The sequence below is a fragment of the Dendropsophus ebraccatus genome, chromosome 11, assembly GCF_027789765.1.
Source record: "Dendropsophus ebraccatus isolate aDenEbr1 chromosome 11, aDenEbr1.pat, whole genome shotgun sequence".
Lineage (NCBI taxonomy): Eukaryota > Metazoa > Chordata > Amphibia > Anura > Hylidae > Dendropsophus > Dendropsophus ebraccatus.
In genome coordinates this window covers 45,155,929-45,175,929 of record NC_091464.1, presented here as the reverse complement: position 1 = coordinate 45,175,929, position 20,001 = coordinate 45,155,929, and the positions used below count along the sequence as shown (strand labels likewise).

The following is a 20,001-nucleotide window of genomic DNA, read 5'->3' as shown; positions in this document are numbered from 1 at the left end:
ATACAATATTCAGTCCTATGCCCACTACAGAAAGAGCTAGCCTTACATTGAATGGTACTTTCTGTTGGCCCCCTTCTGTATAGTATGGGATGCTACCACACAGATTACCACACCATAAACATAGATGCTAATTAGGCACCTCAGTAGAAAAACGCTCACCAGCTAAATGGTATTTGGTACATAGTCCTGCTGCTCTACATGCAATCATCGAATGTTAAAAATGCGCCAACAATACAACTCAAAAAGTCATCCATGCGCCCGATGGACTAAAGGCCTCCATACATGGTTTGGTCGCTGCGCCATACTTAATATGAATGCACTACCAAGGATCCTGTTTCTATTCCAATGCCTCCCGATCTGCATACCAGCAGCATTCTTCTGCTCCATGTCCTCTATCCAGACACGTTTCATATGGGGGGTCAAACCAGCCCACGTCCGAAAATCCTTTCTTACCTGACCTAAAAAATGGGGGGGGGGGGGACTTCCCGATTTTAGGAAATATTATTTAGCTTCCACCTCTCACACGTGCTGGACTGGTGCAGAAACAGTAATAGGAAGCCCTGGGTAGCAATTGAACAATCATTCATAGGAACCCCGCTGCAAGGGATTGCATGGCTGACCGTGGATAGAGTCAGTGAGGTTAAATACCACCCTACTATAGGCCCGACGCTGGCTGCATGCTCAGCCAAGGTCATTAGACAACACTGCTTACCACCCACTTCTCAAATGACGCCTATTTTGGGTACCTCAGACTTCAGCCCTATTCTGACAGACAAGGTGTTCAGAGACTGACTGGTTACGGGCGGGCTCGTTCAGGGCATTACACTTCCTTAAAGATGGCACCTGATGCTCCATGGACCATCTTCAAGTTTAGAAAGACACAAGCTCCTTGGACACATGGAGAGTGGCACAGCTGCGCCACTACCTGATGTCGCTGCCCCCACCCGCTCAGTACAGCAAACCCCTCAATGATTTTGAGAAGCTATGTGCAGAGAAGGATGCAGTGAGACACACCCTCTGCCTGGCCTACAAACTTCTCCTGGCCACATCTGAAGAAGCCCCCCCCCTGCTTTTCTACTACAGTGGGAAGCAGACCTGGGGATCACCCTCACTGATGCTCAGCGGCATAGGAATTTTCATCTTACACACAAGTCCTCCATCAGTTCCAAATTTCAAGAAGCCAGCTACAAGATTCTCTCTCGCTGGTACAGAGTCCCTGCTAAGCTACATAGGCTCATACCTCAGGTGGACCCAATCTGCTGAAGGTGCGACCAGAAGGAGGGGACATTCTTACATGTGTTCTGGGACTGTGCGCTACTCCAGCGTTTTTGGTCTGAGGTGACGAGAGTGATCAGACAAGTTACTGGCCTTACCATACAGATGGGTCCGGCTCTTTTCCTCCTCCATCACAGCGAGATCACCCAGGAGGCATATAAACGTTTGCTGCTCAGTTTCTTGGTGATGGCGGCTAGGTCATGTATTCCCTTATGCTGGAAACAGCGTTCGCCTCCCACTATCTAGTTATGGATCACTAAGGTGAACGACCTGATGCATATGGAGGACCTTACCTCTGAATTGTATTCCTCCAACAAAAGATTTCATTCTACCTGCTTGCCCTGGATGTCCTTTCAAGAATCAGATGCATGCAAAGACCTGTTGAGAGTCGACGCGGTCTCTCTCTGACCTCCTCTCCTTATACATTGAATGACCCCACAGGCCGGTGGTGCTGCAGGTACACACTACCCCACTCTCCATCCCTCCCCTTCCCCCCTTTGTGCCCTTCCCGCTCCCACTTACACTCTCTCTCCTCTTGTGTATGTTCTTTTCTTTCATACTTTGTCCTACTTCCTATCTTCCGTTTGTTGTTCTTGCTATATTAGAAAAGGTGAAAATGTTGGGCGGACCATGCGACCCCACCGGGATACTTCGCTTACATGCGACCATGACATGTTATGTTTGCTTTTCCTATTTTTTTGTTTGACATTATCATTGTTACATACAGTTCTTTTGCATCAACCTTACTGGTACATGTGTCTTTGGTGGGTAACCGCAATGTTTTGCCTGACAAATTGTCGAGAAATAAAGAATTAAAAAAAAAAATAGTCATCCAATGGCACCCACCATATGCTTAGTTGCTCCTTTATTGATATATTTAGTGCACCACCTCACCTTTACCAATTGCTGTTTAATTCCTTAGCGCTAGGGTTCAAAATAGCCATTGGTCGAAGTGAGATGGTGCGACCTCTCGGCCAAAGTGTGCACTGAATATATCAATAAAGGAGCAACGAAATTTATGGTGCGTGCCTTTGGATGACTTTTTGCATTGTATACCTTTTAGTTATAGATGCCTAAAAATTGCACGATCACTTCCATGCAGTTAGCTAAACAACAATTCTACATATTGTGGCCCTAAATAATATACTGTATAGCGCCTAAGCAGCAGTGCAACACAATGCCACCATAAATTGGTCACTCAATACAAACATACAGTTTCCAAAGAAAATCTTCCTATATAAATAAATGTGATATCAGCCCTATGCAATATCCCAATAAGACTGGTACTTGATTAGTATTAAGAGTGCAAGGCACTGGTGCCAGGCCATTTGCAGTACCTCCTCCGCCTGCGAGCAGTGTAAATCATGATAAATCCAGTATAGGTGGAGACCACGTCTAACCCCCCCCCCCCCCCCCACCATGCCCCTCCTCCCTACCCATCAGGTGAGCAGGGGAAACGTCTGGTGTATGCCATGGAAAATGGGTGATTCTGGCCCTTTCCCATGGCGTATGCTAAAGGCGCACAACAATAAATGTTCCCCTATGATTATAATTCATACACTCATGATTATAATTCATTTTATCATTGCGAAGCCTTGGCCTAAGGAGGCTGATTTTGCTTGAGTATTTTATATAATATATCATTTTTTATTTTATGGTGCATTTGAAACTGACATAAGGGGAAAAGTGCAATCTAGAAAAGAGTAAAAAAAACCTATAATGAATAATTTGCCCCCAGAGTCTCTACAAATCCAAATATCTTATATGATTTGTTTATTTTATTTTTATAATTATAAAAAAAAGCAGCACCCTTGCTTTATCCATCCCATGCACAAAGATCAGGCAAAGACTGTTCATTTAACAGGTAATGGGGGAAATCATTGTCCTGCTTCCCTCGGGTGCTCGGCAGCTGCTATGTCGGCTACAGCTGCAATACTGCTCGGTGACTGCACAGTTTCATTGTAATAGCGAACATCAAACAATATGAAGTAAAACACAATGTAACAGATCCAGTAGGTGTCATAGCATTAACTGTTGTCACTAGTTGCATAACAAATGAAAGACCATGATCATTCACATAAGAAAGGGGCTCTTCATTTCTTGTAAAACTACAGCTCTTAGCTTTCCATTTGTTTCAAAACTACAAATCCCAGTATCTCCTGGCAGACACTATAAACTGGATAGTCCCAGATTAGAGACCACTGATATAAGGAGTGAGCAAAATCTAATATTACATGTAAAATTCACACCAACCCACCTTTGCAACGTTTCTGCAAGCGTAGAATCTCCAGTTGCAGATCATGCAGCATGTCTACTTGTTCTTTTTTAAGGAAAGCAATATTGCGCTCCACACTTTGGATCTGCTGCTCCAAAGACTGGGTCTCCATTATGAGAGTCGACTCCTGTGAGGGGATAAAACATAAAGGATGATGGATGCCTTAGTCAAAGAATCGATATACTACCAAGAGGATTACTGAAGATTACAACCACTTCTCAACTCAGCAACCTCTCCGCCAATAAAGATGTCCATCGCATTGTAAAAGGTGTAACCCTGGCCGAAACGCAAGTGCTGCACATAAGTAGTAAATCTGCCTCTTTGTTATTCTATTTTTCTATTCTAAAAAAATAATTTTTAAGATATATTAGAAAGAATAGTTGGCATTTTATATGTACTATATACAACATATACTTTAATCCAAAATCTTTAGCACAACCAAGAGCAGGGATGGGGAATCTCCGACCCTCCAGCTGTTGCAAAACTACAATTCCCATCATGCCAAAGGCTGTCCAGGCGTGATGGGAATTGTTGTTTTGCAACAGCTAGAGGGCCAAAAGTTCCCCACCCTGACCTAGAAGACACCCAGGCCAACAAGGGGAGGACTTCATACATATGTTACCCTAGGTCTGCAGAGCTAATGGCCCAGATACCCATGTATTATACAGTGACTAGTACAACCATGTGTCTTTAAACCTGCTGTTTGGATAACAAAAGACAGTCATTTAGTGCTCTGTGTGCTGCAAACTATGGCGGCTCTGACCCTGTGTTGCTGGCTATAGATGGAGTTGCTATTCCCCCACTTATACACAGCTAAGCTTCTTCAGTAATTATTTATAAAGCAATCCTGTACTTCCACGTAAGACGCTCACAGCTGGCCGCAGTTTAATGAACAGTGACATTTATAGCATCTATTTTCTGTACCATGCATGCATTATTAGGCCTGAGCCAGCGTTAGAAGCTTTTATACATGATACTATCTACAGAACAAATATACTGTATACAGTCCCAAGGTCCAAAACTAACAGATGCGTTGACTGGATTAGACATTCAGCAACATCTTGACGCGGCCTTCAACCTCTTCCTCTTATCCACATCCTATGATCTGCCTCATCCTAAAACATTGGACAGACTTGTGGGTTTACTGTGTATGAATTCTATGTACAGTGGTACCTTAGTTTAAGAGTAACTTGGTTTAAGAGCATTTTGGTTTAAGAGCTCACAGTTTTTCAAAATTGTGACTTGGTGTAAGAGCATTGCTTTGGTTTAAGAGCTCCATGTACTGGGTGGGAGCTCGAGTGGAGGAGGGACATGGTCTGCATAGCGGGGTCTACAGCCCTGTACTCTGACCCAGGAAGTCTCCCTCACCTTCCAAATCATAGCAGATCCACTTCAGGCTGGGGCTTACATCAGGGGACAGGACTGTGGGGGTAATCTCTTCATAGCTGTAACCCCCTCTCCCTGGACAGAGAGTGCTGGATGTGTGTGCCCACATCTGCCCTGCTCATTCCTTCATGCTCCCTGCAGTCTCTGTCCGCCCTTGTGTTTCCCATCCTCTCCATTACTGTACAGTAACTTATAATATCACATATTCAGCTGTTTATAAATGTTTGTTTCATTTGTTTTACATGTTATTCATAATAATAAATCATTATTTATGGGGTGCGGAACCAATTGTCTGCATTTCTATGATTTCTTATGGGAAAATTTGCTTTGGTTTAAGAGTGGATTTGGATTACAAGCACGGCCCCAGAATGAATTATGCTCGTAATCCAAGGCACCGCTGTATTTCAATATGTAACATAATTTTGACTTTAATTTGTTCGGTTAGGAGTGGACATGTTCACACATAGCAGATTCAAGGTAGAATTTTTTTCCATGGATGGAAAAATTATGATTTTTTTCCCCCCAAAATTATCATTTTTGTTGGGCAAAGTCAGAACTGGATCTAACAAAAGGGAGACATCCTTCCTGTATATGTCCCATGTAATCCATGAACAAAGGCGTCTTAAAGTAATAATCGTAAACCTTTTTTTATGCTTCCATTCAAGGTTCCTCCAGACTAATGTTTTCTTTGTGTTTGCAGCCCCCCCCCCCCCCAGTGTGAACATATCCCCTCCCCTCTGTGATGCAGCTCCATTAGACTCAATGCAGCTGGGTCACAGAGGTAAGGGGATATGGTACATTCGCTTTAAACATTTTTGGACTTCGAAGAGCCACAACTTTTTAAGTTTCCATCTACAGAGCCACATAAGGGCTTGTTTTCTGCGGGACCAAATGTACTTTGTATTTGGGGTTTATTTGCTGCGCCATAATCTGTAGATTCTGTTTATTCCATTTTGTTATGGGATATGTTGGATCTCTGCACACAGTGATACTAAACATGTTTATTCTTGTTTCTTTTTTACCCTTTTTATTTGAATAAGAATTTTTAACCCCTTCAAGACCAAGCCTATTTGCACCTAAAAGACCAGGCTCATTTTTCAAAATCAAAACCTGTCTCACTTTATGCGCTTATAGCTCGGTGATGCTTTAACGTATGCTAGCGATTCTGAGATTGTTTTTTTGTCACATATGGCACTTTATATTAGTGGCAAAATTTGGTCACTACTTTGTGTGTTTTTTGTGAAAAACATCAAAATATCATGAAAAATTGGAAAAATTAGCATTTTATGAACTTTATAATTCTCTGCTTCTAAAAAAAGAAAGTCGTATCACATAAATTAGTTACTAAGTCACATTACCGATATGTCCCCTTTATTCTGGCTTCATTTCATAAACATATTTTACTTTTTTAGGGTGTTACGGGGCTTAGAAATTTATCAGCAAATTACCACATTTTCGTGAAAGTTTCCAAAACTGATTTTTTTAGGGACCAGTTCTTATTTTAAGTTGATTTAGGGGGTTTGTATACTGGAAACCCCCATAAATGACCCCATTTTGGAAACTAGACACCTTAAAGAATTAATCTCGGGGTATAATGAGCATTTTAACCCTACAGGGGCTGGAGGAAAGTATTCACCATTAGGCCATAAAAAAATGAAAAATTTAAATTTTCCAATAATATATACGTTTAGATTAAAGTTTCTCATTTTCAAAAGGAACATGAGAGAAAAAGCACCCCAAAATTTGTAACGCAGGTTCTCTTGAGTACTACGGTACCCCACATGTGGGTGTAAACCACTGTATGGGCACACAGTTGGGCTCAGAAGGAAGGGAGCGCCAATTAGCTTTTCCATTGCAGATTTTGCTGAAGAAGTTTCCGAGCGCCAGGTGCATTTGCAGAGCCCCTGTAGTGTCAGCAGAGAGAAAACCCCCCATAAGTCACCCCATTTTGGAAAGTACACCCCTCAAAGAATTCATCTTGGGGTAGGATGAGCATTTTGACCCCACAGGTGTTAGAGGAAAGTATTCAAAATTAGACAGTAAAAATGAAAAACTCAAATTTTTTCCAATAATATGTTCGTTTAGTTTGAAATTTCTCAATTTCACGAGGAACAGGAGAAAAAAAGTACCCCAAAATTTGTAACGCAGGTTCTCCTGAGTAAAAAGGTACCTCATATGTGGGCATAAACCACTGCATGGGCACACAGCGGGGCTCAGAAGGGAAGGAGCGCCAATTAGCTTTTTCAATGCAGATTTTGCTGAAGAAGTTTCTGAGCGCCAGGTGCGTTTGCAGTGCCCCTTTAGTGCCAGCGGAGTAAAATCTCGCCATAAGTCACCCCATTTTGGAAAGTGCACCCCTCAAAGAATTCATTTTGGGGTGTGGTGAGCATTTTGACCCCACAGTTATTAGAGGAAAGTATTCAAAAGTAGACAGTAAAAATGAAAAACTCGATTTTTTACAATAATATGTTCCTTTAGTTTGAAATTTCACGAGGAACAAGAGAAAAAAAGTACCCCAAAATTTGTAACGCAGGTTCTCCTGAGTAAAAAGGTACCTCATATGTCGGTATAAACCACTGTATGGGCACACAGCAGGGCTCAGAAGGGAAGGAGCGCCAATTAGCTTTTTCAATGCAGATTTTGATTAATAAGTTTCTGAGCGCCAGGTGCGTTTGCAGTGCCCCTGTAGTGCCAGCGGAGTAAAATCTCGCCATAAGTCACCCCATTTTGGAAAGTGCACCCCTCAAAGAATTCATCTTGGTGTGTGGTGAGCATTTTGACCCCACAGGTATTAGAGGAAAGTATTCAAAAGTAGACAGTAAAAATGAAAAACTCGAATTTTTCCAATAATATGTTCCTTTAGTTTGAAATTTCTCAATTTCACGAGGAACAGGAGAGAAAATTCACCCCAAAATCTGTAACGCAGGTTCTCCTGAGTAGAACGGTACCCCATATGTGGGCATAAACCACTGTATGGGCACACAGCCGGGCTCAGAAGGGAAGGATCGCCAATTAGCATTTTCTGTGCAGATTTTTCTGAAGAAGTTTCTGAGCAGCAGGTGCGTTTGCAGAGCCCCTGTAATGTCTACAGAATAGAACCCCCCCAAAACTCACCCCATTTCGGAAAGTACACCTCTCAAAGAATTCATCTTGGGGTAGGATGAGCATTTTGACCCCACAGGTGTTAGAGGAAAGTATTCAAAATTAGACAGTAAAAATGAAAAACTCAAATTTTTTCCAATAATATGTTCGTTTAGTTTGAAATTTCTCAATTTCACGAGGAACAAGAGAAAAAAAGTACCCCAAAATTTGTAACGCAGGTTCTCCTGAGTAAAAAGGTACCTCATATGTCGGTATAAACCACTGTATGGGCACACAGCAGGGCTCAGAAGGGAAGGAGCGCCAATTAGCTTTTTCAATGCAGATTTTGATGAATAAGTTTCTGAGCGCCAGGTGCGTTTGCAGTGCCCCTGTAGTGCCAGCGGAGTAAAATCTCGCCATAAGTCACCCCATTTTGGAAAGTGCACCCCTCAAAGAATTCATCTTGGTGTGTGGTGAGCATTTTGACCCCACAGGTATTAGAGGAAAGTATTCAAAAGTAGACAGTAAAAATGAAAAACTCAAATTTTTCCAATAATATGTTCCTTTAGTTTGAAATTTCTCAATTTCACGAGGAACAGGAGAGAAAATTCACCCCAAAATCTGTAACGCAAGTTCTCCTGAGTAGAACGGTACCCCATATGTGGGCATAAACCACTGTATGGGCACACAGCCGGGCTCAGAAGGGAAGGAGCGCCAATTAGCATTTTCTGTGCAGATTTTTCTGAAGAAGTTTCTGAGCAGCAGGTGCGTTTGCAGAGCCCCTGTAATGTCTACAGAATAGAACCCCCCCAAAACTCACCCCATTTCGGAAAGTACACCCCTCAAAGAATTCATCTTGGGGTAGGATGAGCATTTTGGCCCCACAGGTGTTAGAGGAAAGTATTCAAAATTGGCCAGTAAAAATGAAAAACTTGAATTTTTCCAATAATATGTTGGTTTAGTTTGAAATTTCTAAGTTTCACAAGGAACAGGAGAAAAAATGTACCCCAAAATCTGTAACGCAGGTTCTCCTGAGTACAACGGTACCCCATATGTGGGCATAAACCACTGTATGGGCACACAGCAGGTTTCAGAAGGGAAGGAGCGCCAATTTGCTGGAGCAAAACCGCAGCTAGTAATATTTATTAGAATAGCGCAGTTACTAAAATAAAATAAAAAAATTAGATTACAGGTAATGTGGGGTGGTTACGGACAGTCTGGGGTGGTTACGGACAGTCTGGGGGTGGTTCCGGGTAATCTAGAGGTGGTTACGGGCAGTCTGAGGTGGTTACGGGCAGTCTGAGGTGGTTACGGGTTATCTGGGGTGGTTACGGGTAATCTGGGGTGGATATGGTCAACATGGGGTGGTCACAGGCAACCTGCTGTGGTTACGGCAACCTGGGGTGGTTACAGGCAACCTGAGGTGATTAGAGGCAACCTGGGGTGGTTGCGGGCAACGTGGGGTGAATACGGACAACCTGCTGTGGTTACAGACAATCTGGTATGGTTACAGGCAACCTGCTGTGGTTAGAGGCAACGTGGGATGGTTACGGACAATCTGGGGTGGTTACAGACAATCTGGGGTGGTTACGGACAATCTGGGATGGTTACGGACAATCTGGGGTGGTTACAGGCAACCTGGGGTGGTTACGGGCAACGTGGGGTGAATACGGACAACCTGCTGTGGTTACAGACAATCTAGGGTGGTTACAGGCAACCTGCTGTGGTTACGGGCAACGTGGGGTGGTTACGGACAATCTGGGGTGGTTACGGACAATCTGGGGTGGTTACGGACAATCTGGGGTGGTTACAGACAATCTGGGGTGGTTACAGACAATCTGGGGTGGTTACAGGCAACCTGCTGTGGTTACGGATAAACTGAAGTCATAGGCGACGTGCGGTGGTCAGAGGCAAGGTGCGGTGGTCATAGGCGACGTGCGGTGGTCATAGGCAAGGTGCGGTGGTCAGAGGCGACGTGCGGTGGTCAGAGGCGACGTGCGGTGGTTGCGTGCAATCTGGGGGGTTACATGTAATCTTTCATGATTACGGGCAACCTGGGGTGGTTATGCCCAACCTGCGGTGGTTACGGGCAACCTGAGGGGGTTACAGACAATCTAGAATTGTTACAGATAGACTGAAGTGCTTATAGGTAATCTGGGGTGGGTACATGTAATTTGGGGTGGTTACAGGCAATCTGGGGTGATTACAGACAATCTGGAGGGGGTCACTGGCAACGTGCAGTGGTTACGGGCAACGTGCGGTGGTTATGGGTAATCTGGGGGGTTACGTGCAATCTGGGGGGGGGGGGTAGGGGTAATTTGGGAGTAAACTGCAATTATTACTATAATAAAAAGTGTGTTTTTTATTTTTATGTATGTTTGTCACTTTTTGTACTTTACACATTCATTTTCACTGTATTACTATTATTACTGTGATATTTTCTATCACAGTAACGATAGTTCAGTGACAGAGACCAAATTGGTCTCTGTCACTTTAAATTTTCAGAGCTGGCTGGTTGTGGAGCACATGCGCACTTTATAACCAGCCAGGACACCGAAGAGGTAGGAGCTCCAGGATCAGGTAATGTATAAGGGGTAGGGGGGGTGACTAGGGGACGGGGGGACATCACTTTTTATCCCCTGTCACCAATCATTCATGGTGACAGGGGCTAAAAAGTGCCTGGAGCACATGGCACAAGTGATCAGCGGTATATAGTATATACCGCTGATCGCTTGTACCGGGACCCCACAGGGAGGGTCCCGATGACTGCCCCATGCTCTCCACTACCTCCGGTGGTGGAGAGCATGGGGCTTTCATTCATTTTTCTTTTTTGATCACTGTGAACAGACATTAGTCTGTTCACAGTGATAGCGGCGGCCATCTTGAATCCGATGGCCGCCGCGGGAGGGGGGGTTAGTGACTGGGGCACTAGAGGGGTTGGTCTGGGGTCTGAATTTACCTATTTCATCTCCCCCCACCGTGGATTCACGGTGGGGGGAGATGAAATACAGCGGCGGCACCGGCCCATTAGTGACCGCCGTTTCGGCGGTCACTAAGGGGTTAATGGGGGTCAGCTGCGGGATCGCAAAGGCCCCCTCAAGTCAGGAACGTATATGTACATTCCTACTGCACGGGGCATGTGCAATAGGAACGTATATATACAGATTGCTGACGTGAAGGGGTTAATATAAGAAAAGAATACATTTCTATAATAAAAATGAAGACCTGTCCGTCCATCTGTTTGCCCATCCATCTGTTTGTCCTCTATTGACTTTCGAACCCCAAATTTGGCACACAGATACATTGGGTGCCCATGAAGGTTAGAGCAATGATCCCATCCTTGCCAGAAGTACAGGAGAGGAGGGGGATGGGGACAAGCACCCATAGAAATAAATGGGAGACTCTTCTCACTGCACACACAGGTGATATCATTAGAGCTGTGTGTCTCCCCACAATGCACAGGTGAGGGAATTAGCCTCCAAAGCATCACAATCACAGATATGACAGCCTGGCCTGTTGGTAGCTCATGGGGAGAGGGTTGGGGAAAACAGACCCATTGAAATAGAAACAACACCACTCTTTTCTTCAGTTTGGGTGTTGTTCTTCAACTGAGTACCATTGAAGTGAATGGAGGTTAATTGCAAAATGACATCTAAACTGCAGACAAGAGTGGCGCTGTTTCTGGAAGACACAGCCTTTAAACCACAGATAACTCTAAGAACTGAAATCTTAGATTCTATGATTAGTCATATATGAAGAGAAAGGTAAGTGTGTAACCTATCATGGTATGATATTATGTTAGTACGGTAAATAAGAGAATTACAAGTGATATGGAAGCTAAAGGAGGCATGATAAAACATTACGGCTATGTTCACACATAGTGTTAGCATTGATTAGTGCTATTTTGTCGCACAATTCATGGCAAATTAGCACAAATTAAACATCATTTGTGAACATAGTCTAAGCATACTGAGTGAAAATATATCTACAAGAAGGAGAGTTACCAAAAGTGATGCAGAGGAAAAGTAAAGCCATGGTCCATAGCAACCACTCAGGTTAAAGTTTTAGTAACCCAAATGGTGGGATTGGGTGACATTTACATGGTAACATAAACATAGTAACATAGTAAATAAGGTTGAAAGAAGACAAGAGTCCTTCAGGTTCAACCTAGGAAAATCCTACTGTGTTGATCCAGGAAGGCAAACCCCCCCATGAGGCAGACGACAATCGCCCCACCACAGGGCATTAAAGCTTCAATTTTCCTTTGCAACACACTATGTTTAAAAGGGGTCTCCAGGTTAAATAATTTTATATTTTAATGTGCTTAGGTCCTTCCCCACAGACCAGGAAGGCTTCAGCAATCAAATGCGGCAGGTTCGTGAATGTTCGAGTTCGATCATACCTAGGATTTCCCAAGGTTCGATCAACTCTACTTAGGTGTGTGTGTGTGTGTGTGTGTGTGTGTGGGGGGGGGGGGATTCATATACACTCACTTCTGTGATGCTCATAACTTCTAGTTCTTTGTCCCTACACATATAAAATACCCGTTCAACCAATTAATGAGGTCATCGCTGCTACCCGTGATTGGCTGAGTGGGCACTTCCTATGTGTCGAGACAGAGAACAAGACACTGAGCATTTGCCACTGGAGAATTTTTGGTGGCATGTCAGTACATAGGTATCTATTTCCTCTCCCTACACTGACCACATTTAATTATAAAATAGTTTTTTTTACCCAGAGACCCCTTTTAAGGAGAAGTTTCACCAAATTTCAAATAGTCAGGAAGCCAGGGGTAGCAGGAAAATAATAAACAAAGTAAACTTACCTATCCTCGTGCCCTGTAGCGCTGCTGCAAGGTCACATACCTGGCTGAGTGATTTCCAATCAGTGACACCGCCCCAGTCCCTGATCGGCTGAGCAGGCAATCGCTCAGGCTAGGTTCATACTGCGTTTTTGCAATCCGTTTTTCTTTATCCATTTTTTGCAAAAAACGGATGCATTTGTGTGCATCCGTTTTGATCCGTTTTTCCATTGATTTCATTTGTAAAAAAAACGGATCAAAACGGATCCATTTTTTTTGACGACACAAAAACGTAGCTGACACTACTTTTGTGTCCGCCAAAAAAATGGATCCGTGTTGGTCCGTTTTTTTTTTTACAATGGAAGTCAATGGAAAAACAAATCAAAACGGATGTACACAAATGCATCAGTTTTTTTCATCCGTTTTTCATCTGTTTTTTTTTGCAAAAAATGGATGAAAAAAACGGATTGCAAAAACGCAGTGTGAACCTAGCCTCAGCTGGGCTGTGACATTGCAGCTGGAAGAGGCGGGTAAATGGCGTACCCCGTTTCAAGATGAGAATGACTTCTGGCAGCTGACACTGGGACCCGGTAGCACAGCAACGGAGGGATGGGGATGGCTTTTTTATTATTTTTCCTGCACTCTTCTGCCTTCTCCCTTTTTTAGATTTGGTGGGACTTCTACTTTAATTCGCACCACAACCTTGTATTTAAACCTATTGCTCTGATATGCTGGGTGACACAAATGTCTCATCACTCATATTTTCCGTGTTATTCCATATCTGAAGTAGATGCAAAATGCAGAGAACAGATTTGACTTCCCAGACTTTTACTGTCAAAGGCTTTGTTCCCACTTTGGGAAAAATATCAGGGGAAGCGTCCGTCTCGTAACATAGACCACCACTAATAATGATCATGATGATTATTGGCAGCCGTCTATTAAACAAGACTGCCGCCTTCCCTGATATTTTCCCAAAGATGGAACATAACCTATAGCTATTCTACCTGGCTTGCTTGAATTTCCCTAAAGTCTATTCACACAAAATCCAGCTAGTTTTTAACATTCAACATAATTTCCCGTAGTAGAAGCCTAGTGGTATGACTCATTGACTGGAACACATGATACAATGTATGTATGGTAAATGAACTTATTGAATGAACCTATAAAATGTACCTTACTGCAGCATTCCACCATGATATCACTATTACAGTCAATTGATTCACTTAAATCTATGACTATACATTTATTTTACAATATGGCTACTTCCTTGCTAGAAGAATCAGTGCATTTTATCGGGGTTTACCTCACAATAGAAATTTCTTTGCTATCCGTTGGATAGGGAAGACATGTCTTATAGTTGGGAACACTACAGCTGGGTTCCAATTAGAAATGGGATACTACGCTCAGTTTTTTTTTACTTTTCTATATTTCTGTGAGGAGGAGTTTGAATGAAGCGGCTGTGGACCATAACCCCATCTATTCTAATAATTATCTAAGGGGCTGATGGGGACCAACCCTGTCAGTCCCGCAGACCTCGGTCACTGCTCTATTTAAAGAGTTTGTCTGGCTTGGTACAATTTTTTTTAACATGTGGCCTGGGCTGCAGGGAACATAACAGACAGGCATACTTCCATTGACATGACTGTTATGTTGTCCATGTTGTCCACATGCCTTGTTACGAGAAGTAGTGAGGAACAGGACTACTGTATGGTGGAAACCAGGCAGTTGGGACACTGATAGTGGCAGGAGGGTGGGCTGGGTAAGTATACCTCCTGATCTCTACCTCCATCTTGACCAGATACATTTATAAACACTGCTTTAGAAATCTTTCTGATCCCTATACATATTTTTTTTATAAAGGTCCATTAGCAAACCTAAGGATTCCGATATTGTACCAAGAGGCAAAAGACTGAAGGAAATTATCTTCTGCTTCTAAAAGGTCTACATAAAGATTTCCTTATAATAGTGTAGCCTAATTTACTACTCAGACAGCTTTCATAAGGGAAAGTATGTGTGTTGTTCTGGTGTCTTTTCCTACATACTAAAGGCAATTAAAGTGAATGGAAACAAACCAAAGGACGATTGTAAGCCAATACAAATTTTAGTTCATAACATCATGTGTCTCGGCTTTATTATTTTCCTATATTTATGGAGATAGTATGCAGGGATCAATACGTTAACAGTAAACTGATAATAACATACAGTAAGTGACTCATAAAAGCCAGGCCGCAGTTATTATTAGACTCTTCTGGTTTTGGGCCACATATAGATTACTTTGTTAAGAAGAAAGGATTTCCATTCTCTATTCTTTTAGCGACTGGGATCACATTAACCCAAGCTACCGCAACATTAGATAGATCGCCATCATGTTCTGAGGCTCATGTAAGCATGCAGATTTATTCCTGTGCATAATTCTGACTCAACAATATGGAAGAGAGATCTATTTGTGGAAATGCAGCAGACAAGGCTTCTCTCAGGAAGTCACTTAATGATACTAGTCTTGCTGACATTAAATTTCGTTGCAGCTCAAGAGAAAATCAATACAATGCTGTCCATTCAAGCAGAAAAAGGGCCATGTTGACTGCTTGCCAATTGTTACACGTACACCGAGCATAATCTACAATTAGCATCAGAAAGTGAGAAATCCTGAAAATATAATATTTTGGAATTATTATGTGACAATACAATATTTGCAAGATGTGGCCATGAATGTTTTATGGTAGAATTAGGTTATTAGGTTATTATCTTAGGTTATATTAGGTTAGGCATTTTTCTTTTCCTATGTTTAATGTGTTGATTGGGAAAGTTCCTAAAATACAACCTAAACATCTCCCCTGGTCAAATAAAGGCCAAAAGAATGGGGTGATGGGTGCGCCAACTAGTTACCAAACTGGCATCTATCACTCACTGGCTGCAATAGCCACCATTTACCAATACATCATGAACAAGCTCCCTTATCTTAAATAGATTTCATATTAGCCTATGGGTGATGGATGCCAGCGTACTGTATCTGTTTAACACATATTTCACCCCACTCTTTTGGCACAGCCACTGTTTAATGTATATGTCAGGAGTCTATACATGAATAAACAGTTTGGTTGAGCGTGCATGTATTATAAGTGGGGAGGGAGAGTATGGTTTAGCTAGACACCTCTGGTGAATAATTATTTCCCTGAAAAAAGAGAGAATTGAGCACGGTGAAATCCAACAGAAACTCAATCTAATTCTTCTCTCCATTGCATCTACCATCACTTGGGAGAGCATCATACACTTTAGATGGATGACATGTCCTACTGAAATTGTTAGGTTCAGCTAATATTATAGGAAACCTATGTTGAACATGCTATGTGAGCTGCAGGCAGCATGTTATAGATCAGGAGGAGCTAAAGTAGAATAATATATCGTTTTGTGGGAATGGAGTTAGTAGAATAGGTAATCTTTTCATTTTTATTCAAGCTAAACAAAGTCCCTGACCCAGACAGAGGTGGCAGCCAGGGGTCTGACTGAAAAGAATCCAGCACTTCCTGCAGGCCATTTAGCAGCTGATAAGTACTAAAAGACTTGATGATTTTTTTAAAAGTAGAACTTTCTGGTACCAGTTGATTGAAAACATTTTTTTCTCTGGAGTACCCCTTTAAGGCTCAGTTTATGGCTTAAAAGCCCAGTGAGAGGTCTTGTCCGTGATCACCAGTGTTAAGAGATGAGCGAACCGGGTTTGGGTTCGAGTCGATCCGAACCCGAACGTTGGGTATTTGATTAGCTAGGGCTGCTGAACTTGGATAAAGCTCTAAGGTTGTCTGGGAAACATGGATACAGCCAATGACTATATCCATGATTTCCACATAGCCTTAGGGCTTTATCCAACTTCAGCAGCCACTGCTTATCAAATGCCGAAAGTTCGGGTTCAGATGGACTCAAGCATGCTCCAGGTTCGCTCATCTCTACCAGTGTTCCTTGTATAAGTGTACATACAAATATAACTGTTAATCATTCTTAAGGACCGCCCACTGGACCCTTAAGACCAGGATAAGCACAGGTTCAACTGAATAAATGGAAAATTCTACTAAATCTTTTCCCACAAAATGAAATATTAATCAGCTTAGCTTTTCCTGCTCTATGGCAAGCTGTTGGCAGATCACATTGTATGTTTAACACGACAGGGTCCCTGTACAGTATATCAAACAACAACCTCTGACTTCAGGTTGATATCAGTTCACATCTAGTGCTCATTGCCTCTACCCAACAACTGATAAGCTCAAACAACAGTGGACTCCCAGCTTAGTCCAAACTATAGCTTTATGGTAATATGTGGGTTAGGGGACATTTCCCATTTGCCCTAGGCAATGTTTCTTAATAAAACAGACTCCCCTTTAAGTGGATTTTTGAAACAACAAAATACAGATGTACCAAATATTACTCATATTAGCTTGTGAGCTGCCAGACAGAGGTGGATGAAGAATATGAGAAGACTTTGATGTCGTCTCCATATGTTGTCATTTTTTGGCTTCTGTATTCTGTTACGCAGAGCTGGATTTCCAAAGTGCGTCACAGACCTATTATCCCTGAAATATATACAGAGATCACAGGATCTGGGGATGAAATGGATTCCCTGCCAAAGCAACGTTACAAAGGGGATCACTTTCTCCGCACTTCAAACATTGTACTTAATGGACCTCAAACTAGAAGATGGGACATACTACAATCAGTCAAAACCAAAGCAATGTTAGATTTAGACCAGATGTACTTGCAAGGGCGAAGACATTCAGTGAGAAAAGTGTAATGCACCACAGTCATGTTTAATTCATTATAGACAGCGTACGGAGAAGGGGAGCTGGTGGGAGAAATAAAAGATATCTGCTTTCTATAATACATGATAGTCATACAAAGAATATTTCTTCAGTTGTCCAGTATGGCAAAACATTTCAATAAAGTATCATACAAAGCTTTTGTGGTTCTTAGAGTGCCAGGACCTGATCGGCAAGGTTATTATTATTGATATCTTAAAAAAACAAATGCAAAGACTGATGGAACACTGGCTAGTGCCGTAACACTCACTGCTGAATAGGAAGAGACTAGAAAGGTCATAAAGCAAGAGAGTATGGTCAATAACCCTACAGTATCCTTGATTTCAGCACCATGGACGCATCACATGGTCTGTAACTGGGAACTTTAAAAAGTGATCCTCCTGTGAGTTATTAACTAGCAATGCATCAGATCCGCAGCTCAATCTCTCACCGCAGCCTGATGAGGCTGAAATTAGAGAGGATATATGGTGCCCACCCCTCCAATTATCTAGATGAACTGCTGGATCACACCGAGCACGTTTCCTTCTCACTTTCCCTATGAGTCAGGCAGCCTGGAATGAATTGTTTACATGCACAGAGCACAGCCATCTTACCTGCAGAGAAGGAGAATGTTAGGAGGGGTTTGCTGCAGCTTCACCTCATTAGGGCTACATAAGGGCTGGAAAGGATCTATAGGCAAGGACAGGGTGGATGCACTGGAAGTTCACAGCGGTGGAGGGGAAGGGTAAATCCAATGTAAACATTCCATAGCAGAACATATACCTCCCATTCTCAGTCCTTGGTGTCTGTGCTATGGGACTGGGTATCCTCCTTTGCGATATGCTGCAGGCCTCCCTCTATGTACCAAGGCATCAGGCCAGGAGGCTGGGCACAGGATAAGGCGTAAACAGAACAACGTGACAGGAGCTGGTGAGCTCAGCCTGGGTCTCTCCTCTCAGTAACTGAAGGGGGAGGGGGAGGCAGCCTCATCAGCATGATGAAATCATCACCGCCACCTCCCAAGGGATCTGCTCTTAGTGCACTCAGGATACCATATCTACAAATGATGCCCTTTCCCTGCAGAAGACAAGCAGGGCGGTCCATTTTCATCTTTTCATTCTAACTCTCCCGTCATTAGGTGCAGGACATTCCCAAATTTTGGATTTTAGTTACATATGACAAGGACATATATACCTCTTAGTGAAATCTGGCCAAAAGTGCATATGTATATGTATAGTTTCATACGGTGTTTTAATACTTGTAGTTGTTTTGATGTGTCATATATGTGAAACCCTGGCATATATTTCCATTTCATACATAAGGCACAGCATATGGGACATATTAGTCATGCTCTGGAGAATCACATGAATGCATAATGACAGCCTTGCTCTAAGCAACACCAACAACCTCTCTAAGCAACCAACAGTTCTCACCACTGCCAATTTCTTCTGGGCGCTAGACGATCAACTTCACGCTCATAAATTCCAACCATGTCTCATAAAATATAATATCGACAATGCCATCAGCGTTGACATGGTTAACTATGATGTCACTGTTTATAATCAATAAATTCTGATGACACCAAAGGGTTTATTAGGTACAGGAAAGCATACTATGACTATTAAGTTATTGAATTTATGGTTGATTTAAAACAATGAAATAATAAAAAAAAAATATTATATATATATACAGTATATATATATATATATATATATATATATATATATACGCGCGGTAGACCTGTTTGTAGTAAGACTGGATCCTGTTGCCTTTATTTTATTGTACAATGTTGCAGAATATTTTGATACTACATGAATGACATCTATGATCATAAATGTAGGCATTTGGTAAAGGTAGGGTCAGGGGCGTAACTATGTTTAATGGGGCCCTATTGCAAAAAAACTATACAGGGCCACATGAATCCTGTATAGCCCTTCCCCACATATTTACCTGTCCCAGCGCAGTCCCCCAGTGCTCCCTTATTTGGGAGAACCAATGCTGGAGGACTGCGCTGGGCCAGGTAAGTATGTGTATTGGGGTGGGGGTGGGGGCTCTTGTGGCTTGAGGTGCAATTCTGCCTTTGACCAAAAAAGAGACTGGCAGGGCAGGAAGCCAATGGTGTATTGTTCTGTTACTTTCCACTCGCAGCAACATTTAACTGTAAGCGTTCTTTATTAAGTTCACGGGCCCCATAGCAGTGGCGTGGTCTGCCTTTATGGTAGCTATGTCACTGGTAGGGAGTATTGTGTAGACTGGTTGCTAATGCTGGCAATACTTTTGCAGTGAGGCTTAAGGCCCTATTACATGCTAATCATCTGAATAGGCTGATATCGCCCTGTGTGATAAGCCCATAGAATAGCTGCTTATTTGTTTGCTAATAGCATCTTTTAAACAGGATA

General features: G+C 42.5%; 1 protein-coding gene across 1 annotated transcript in view; it reads right to left on the bottom strand.

Annotated features, from left to right (window-relative positions):
- Window positions 1-20,001, bottom strand: part of CCDC92B (coiled-coil domain containing 92B) — a 113,551-nt gene that overhangs the window by 41,786 nt on the left and 51,764 nt on the right. The window contains exon 2 of the mRNA XM_069945610.1: window positions 3,533-3,677. Coding sequence (XP_069801711.1) covers window positions 3,533-3,677 — 145 coding nt within the window. The remainder of the gene's footprint in view (window positions 1-3,532; window positions 3,678-20,001) is intronic.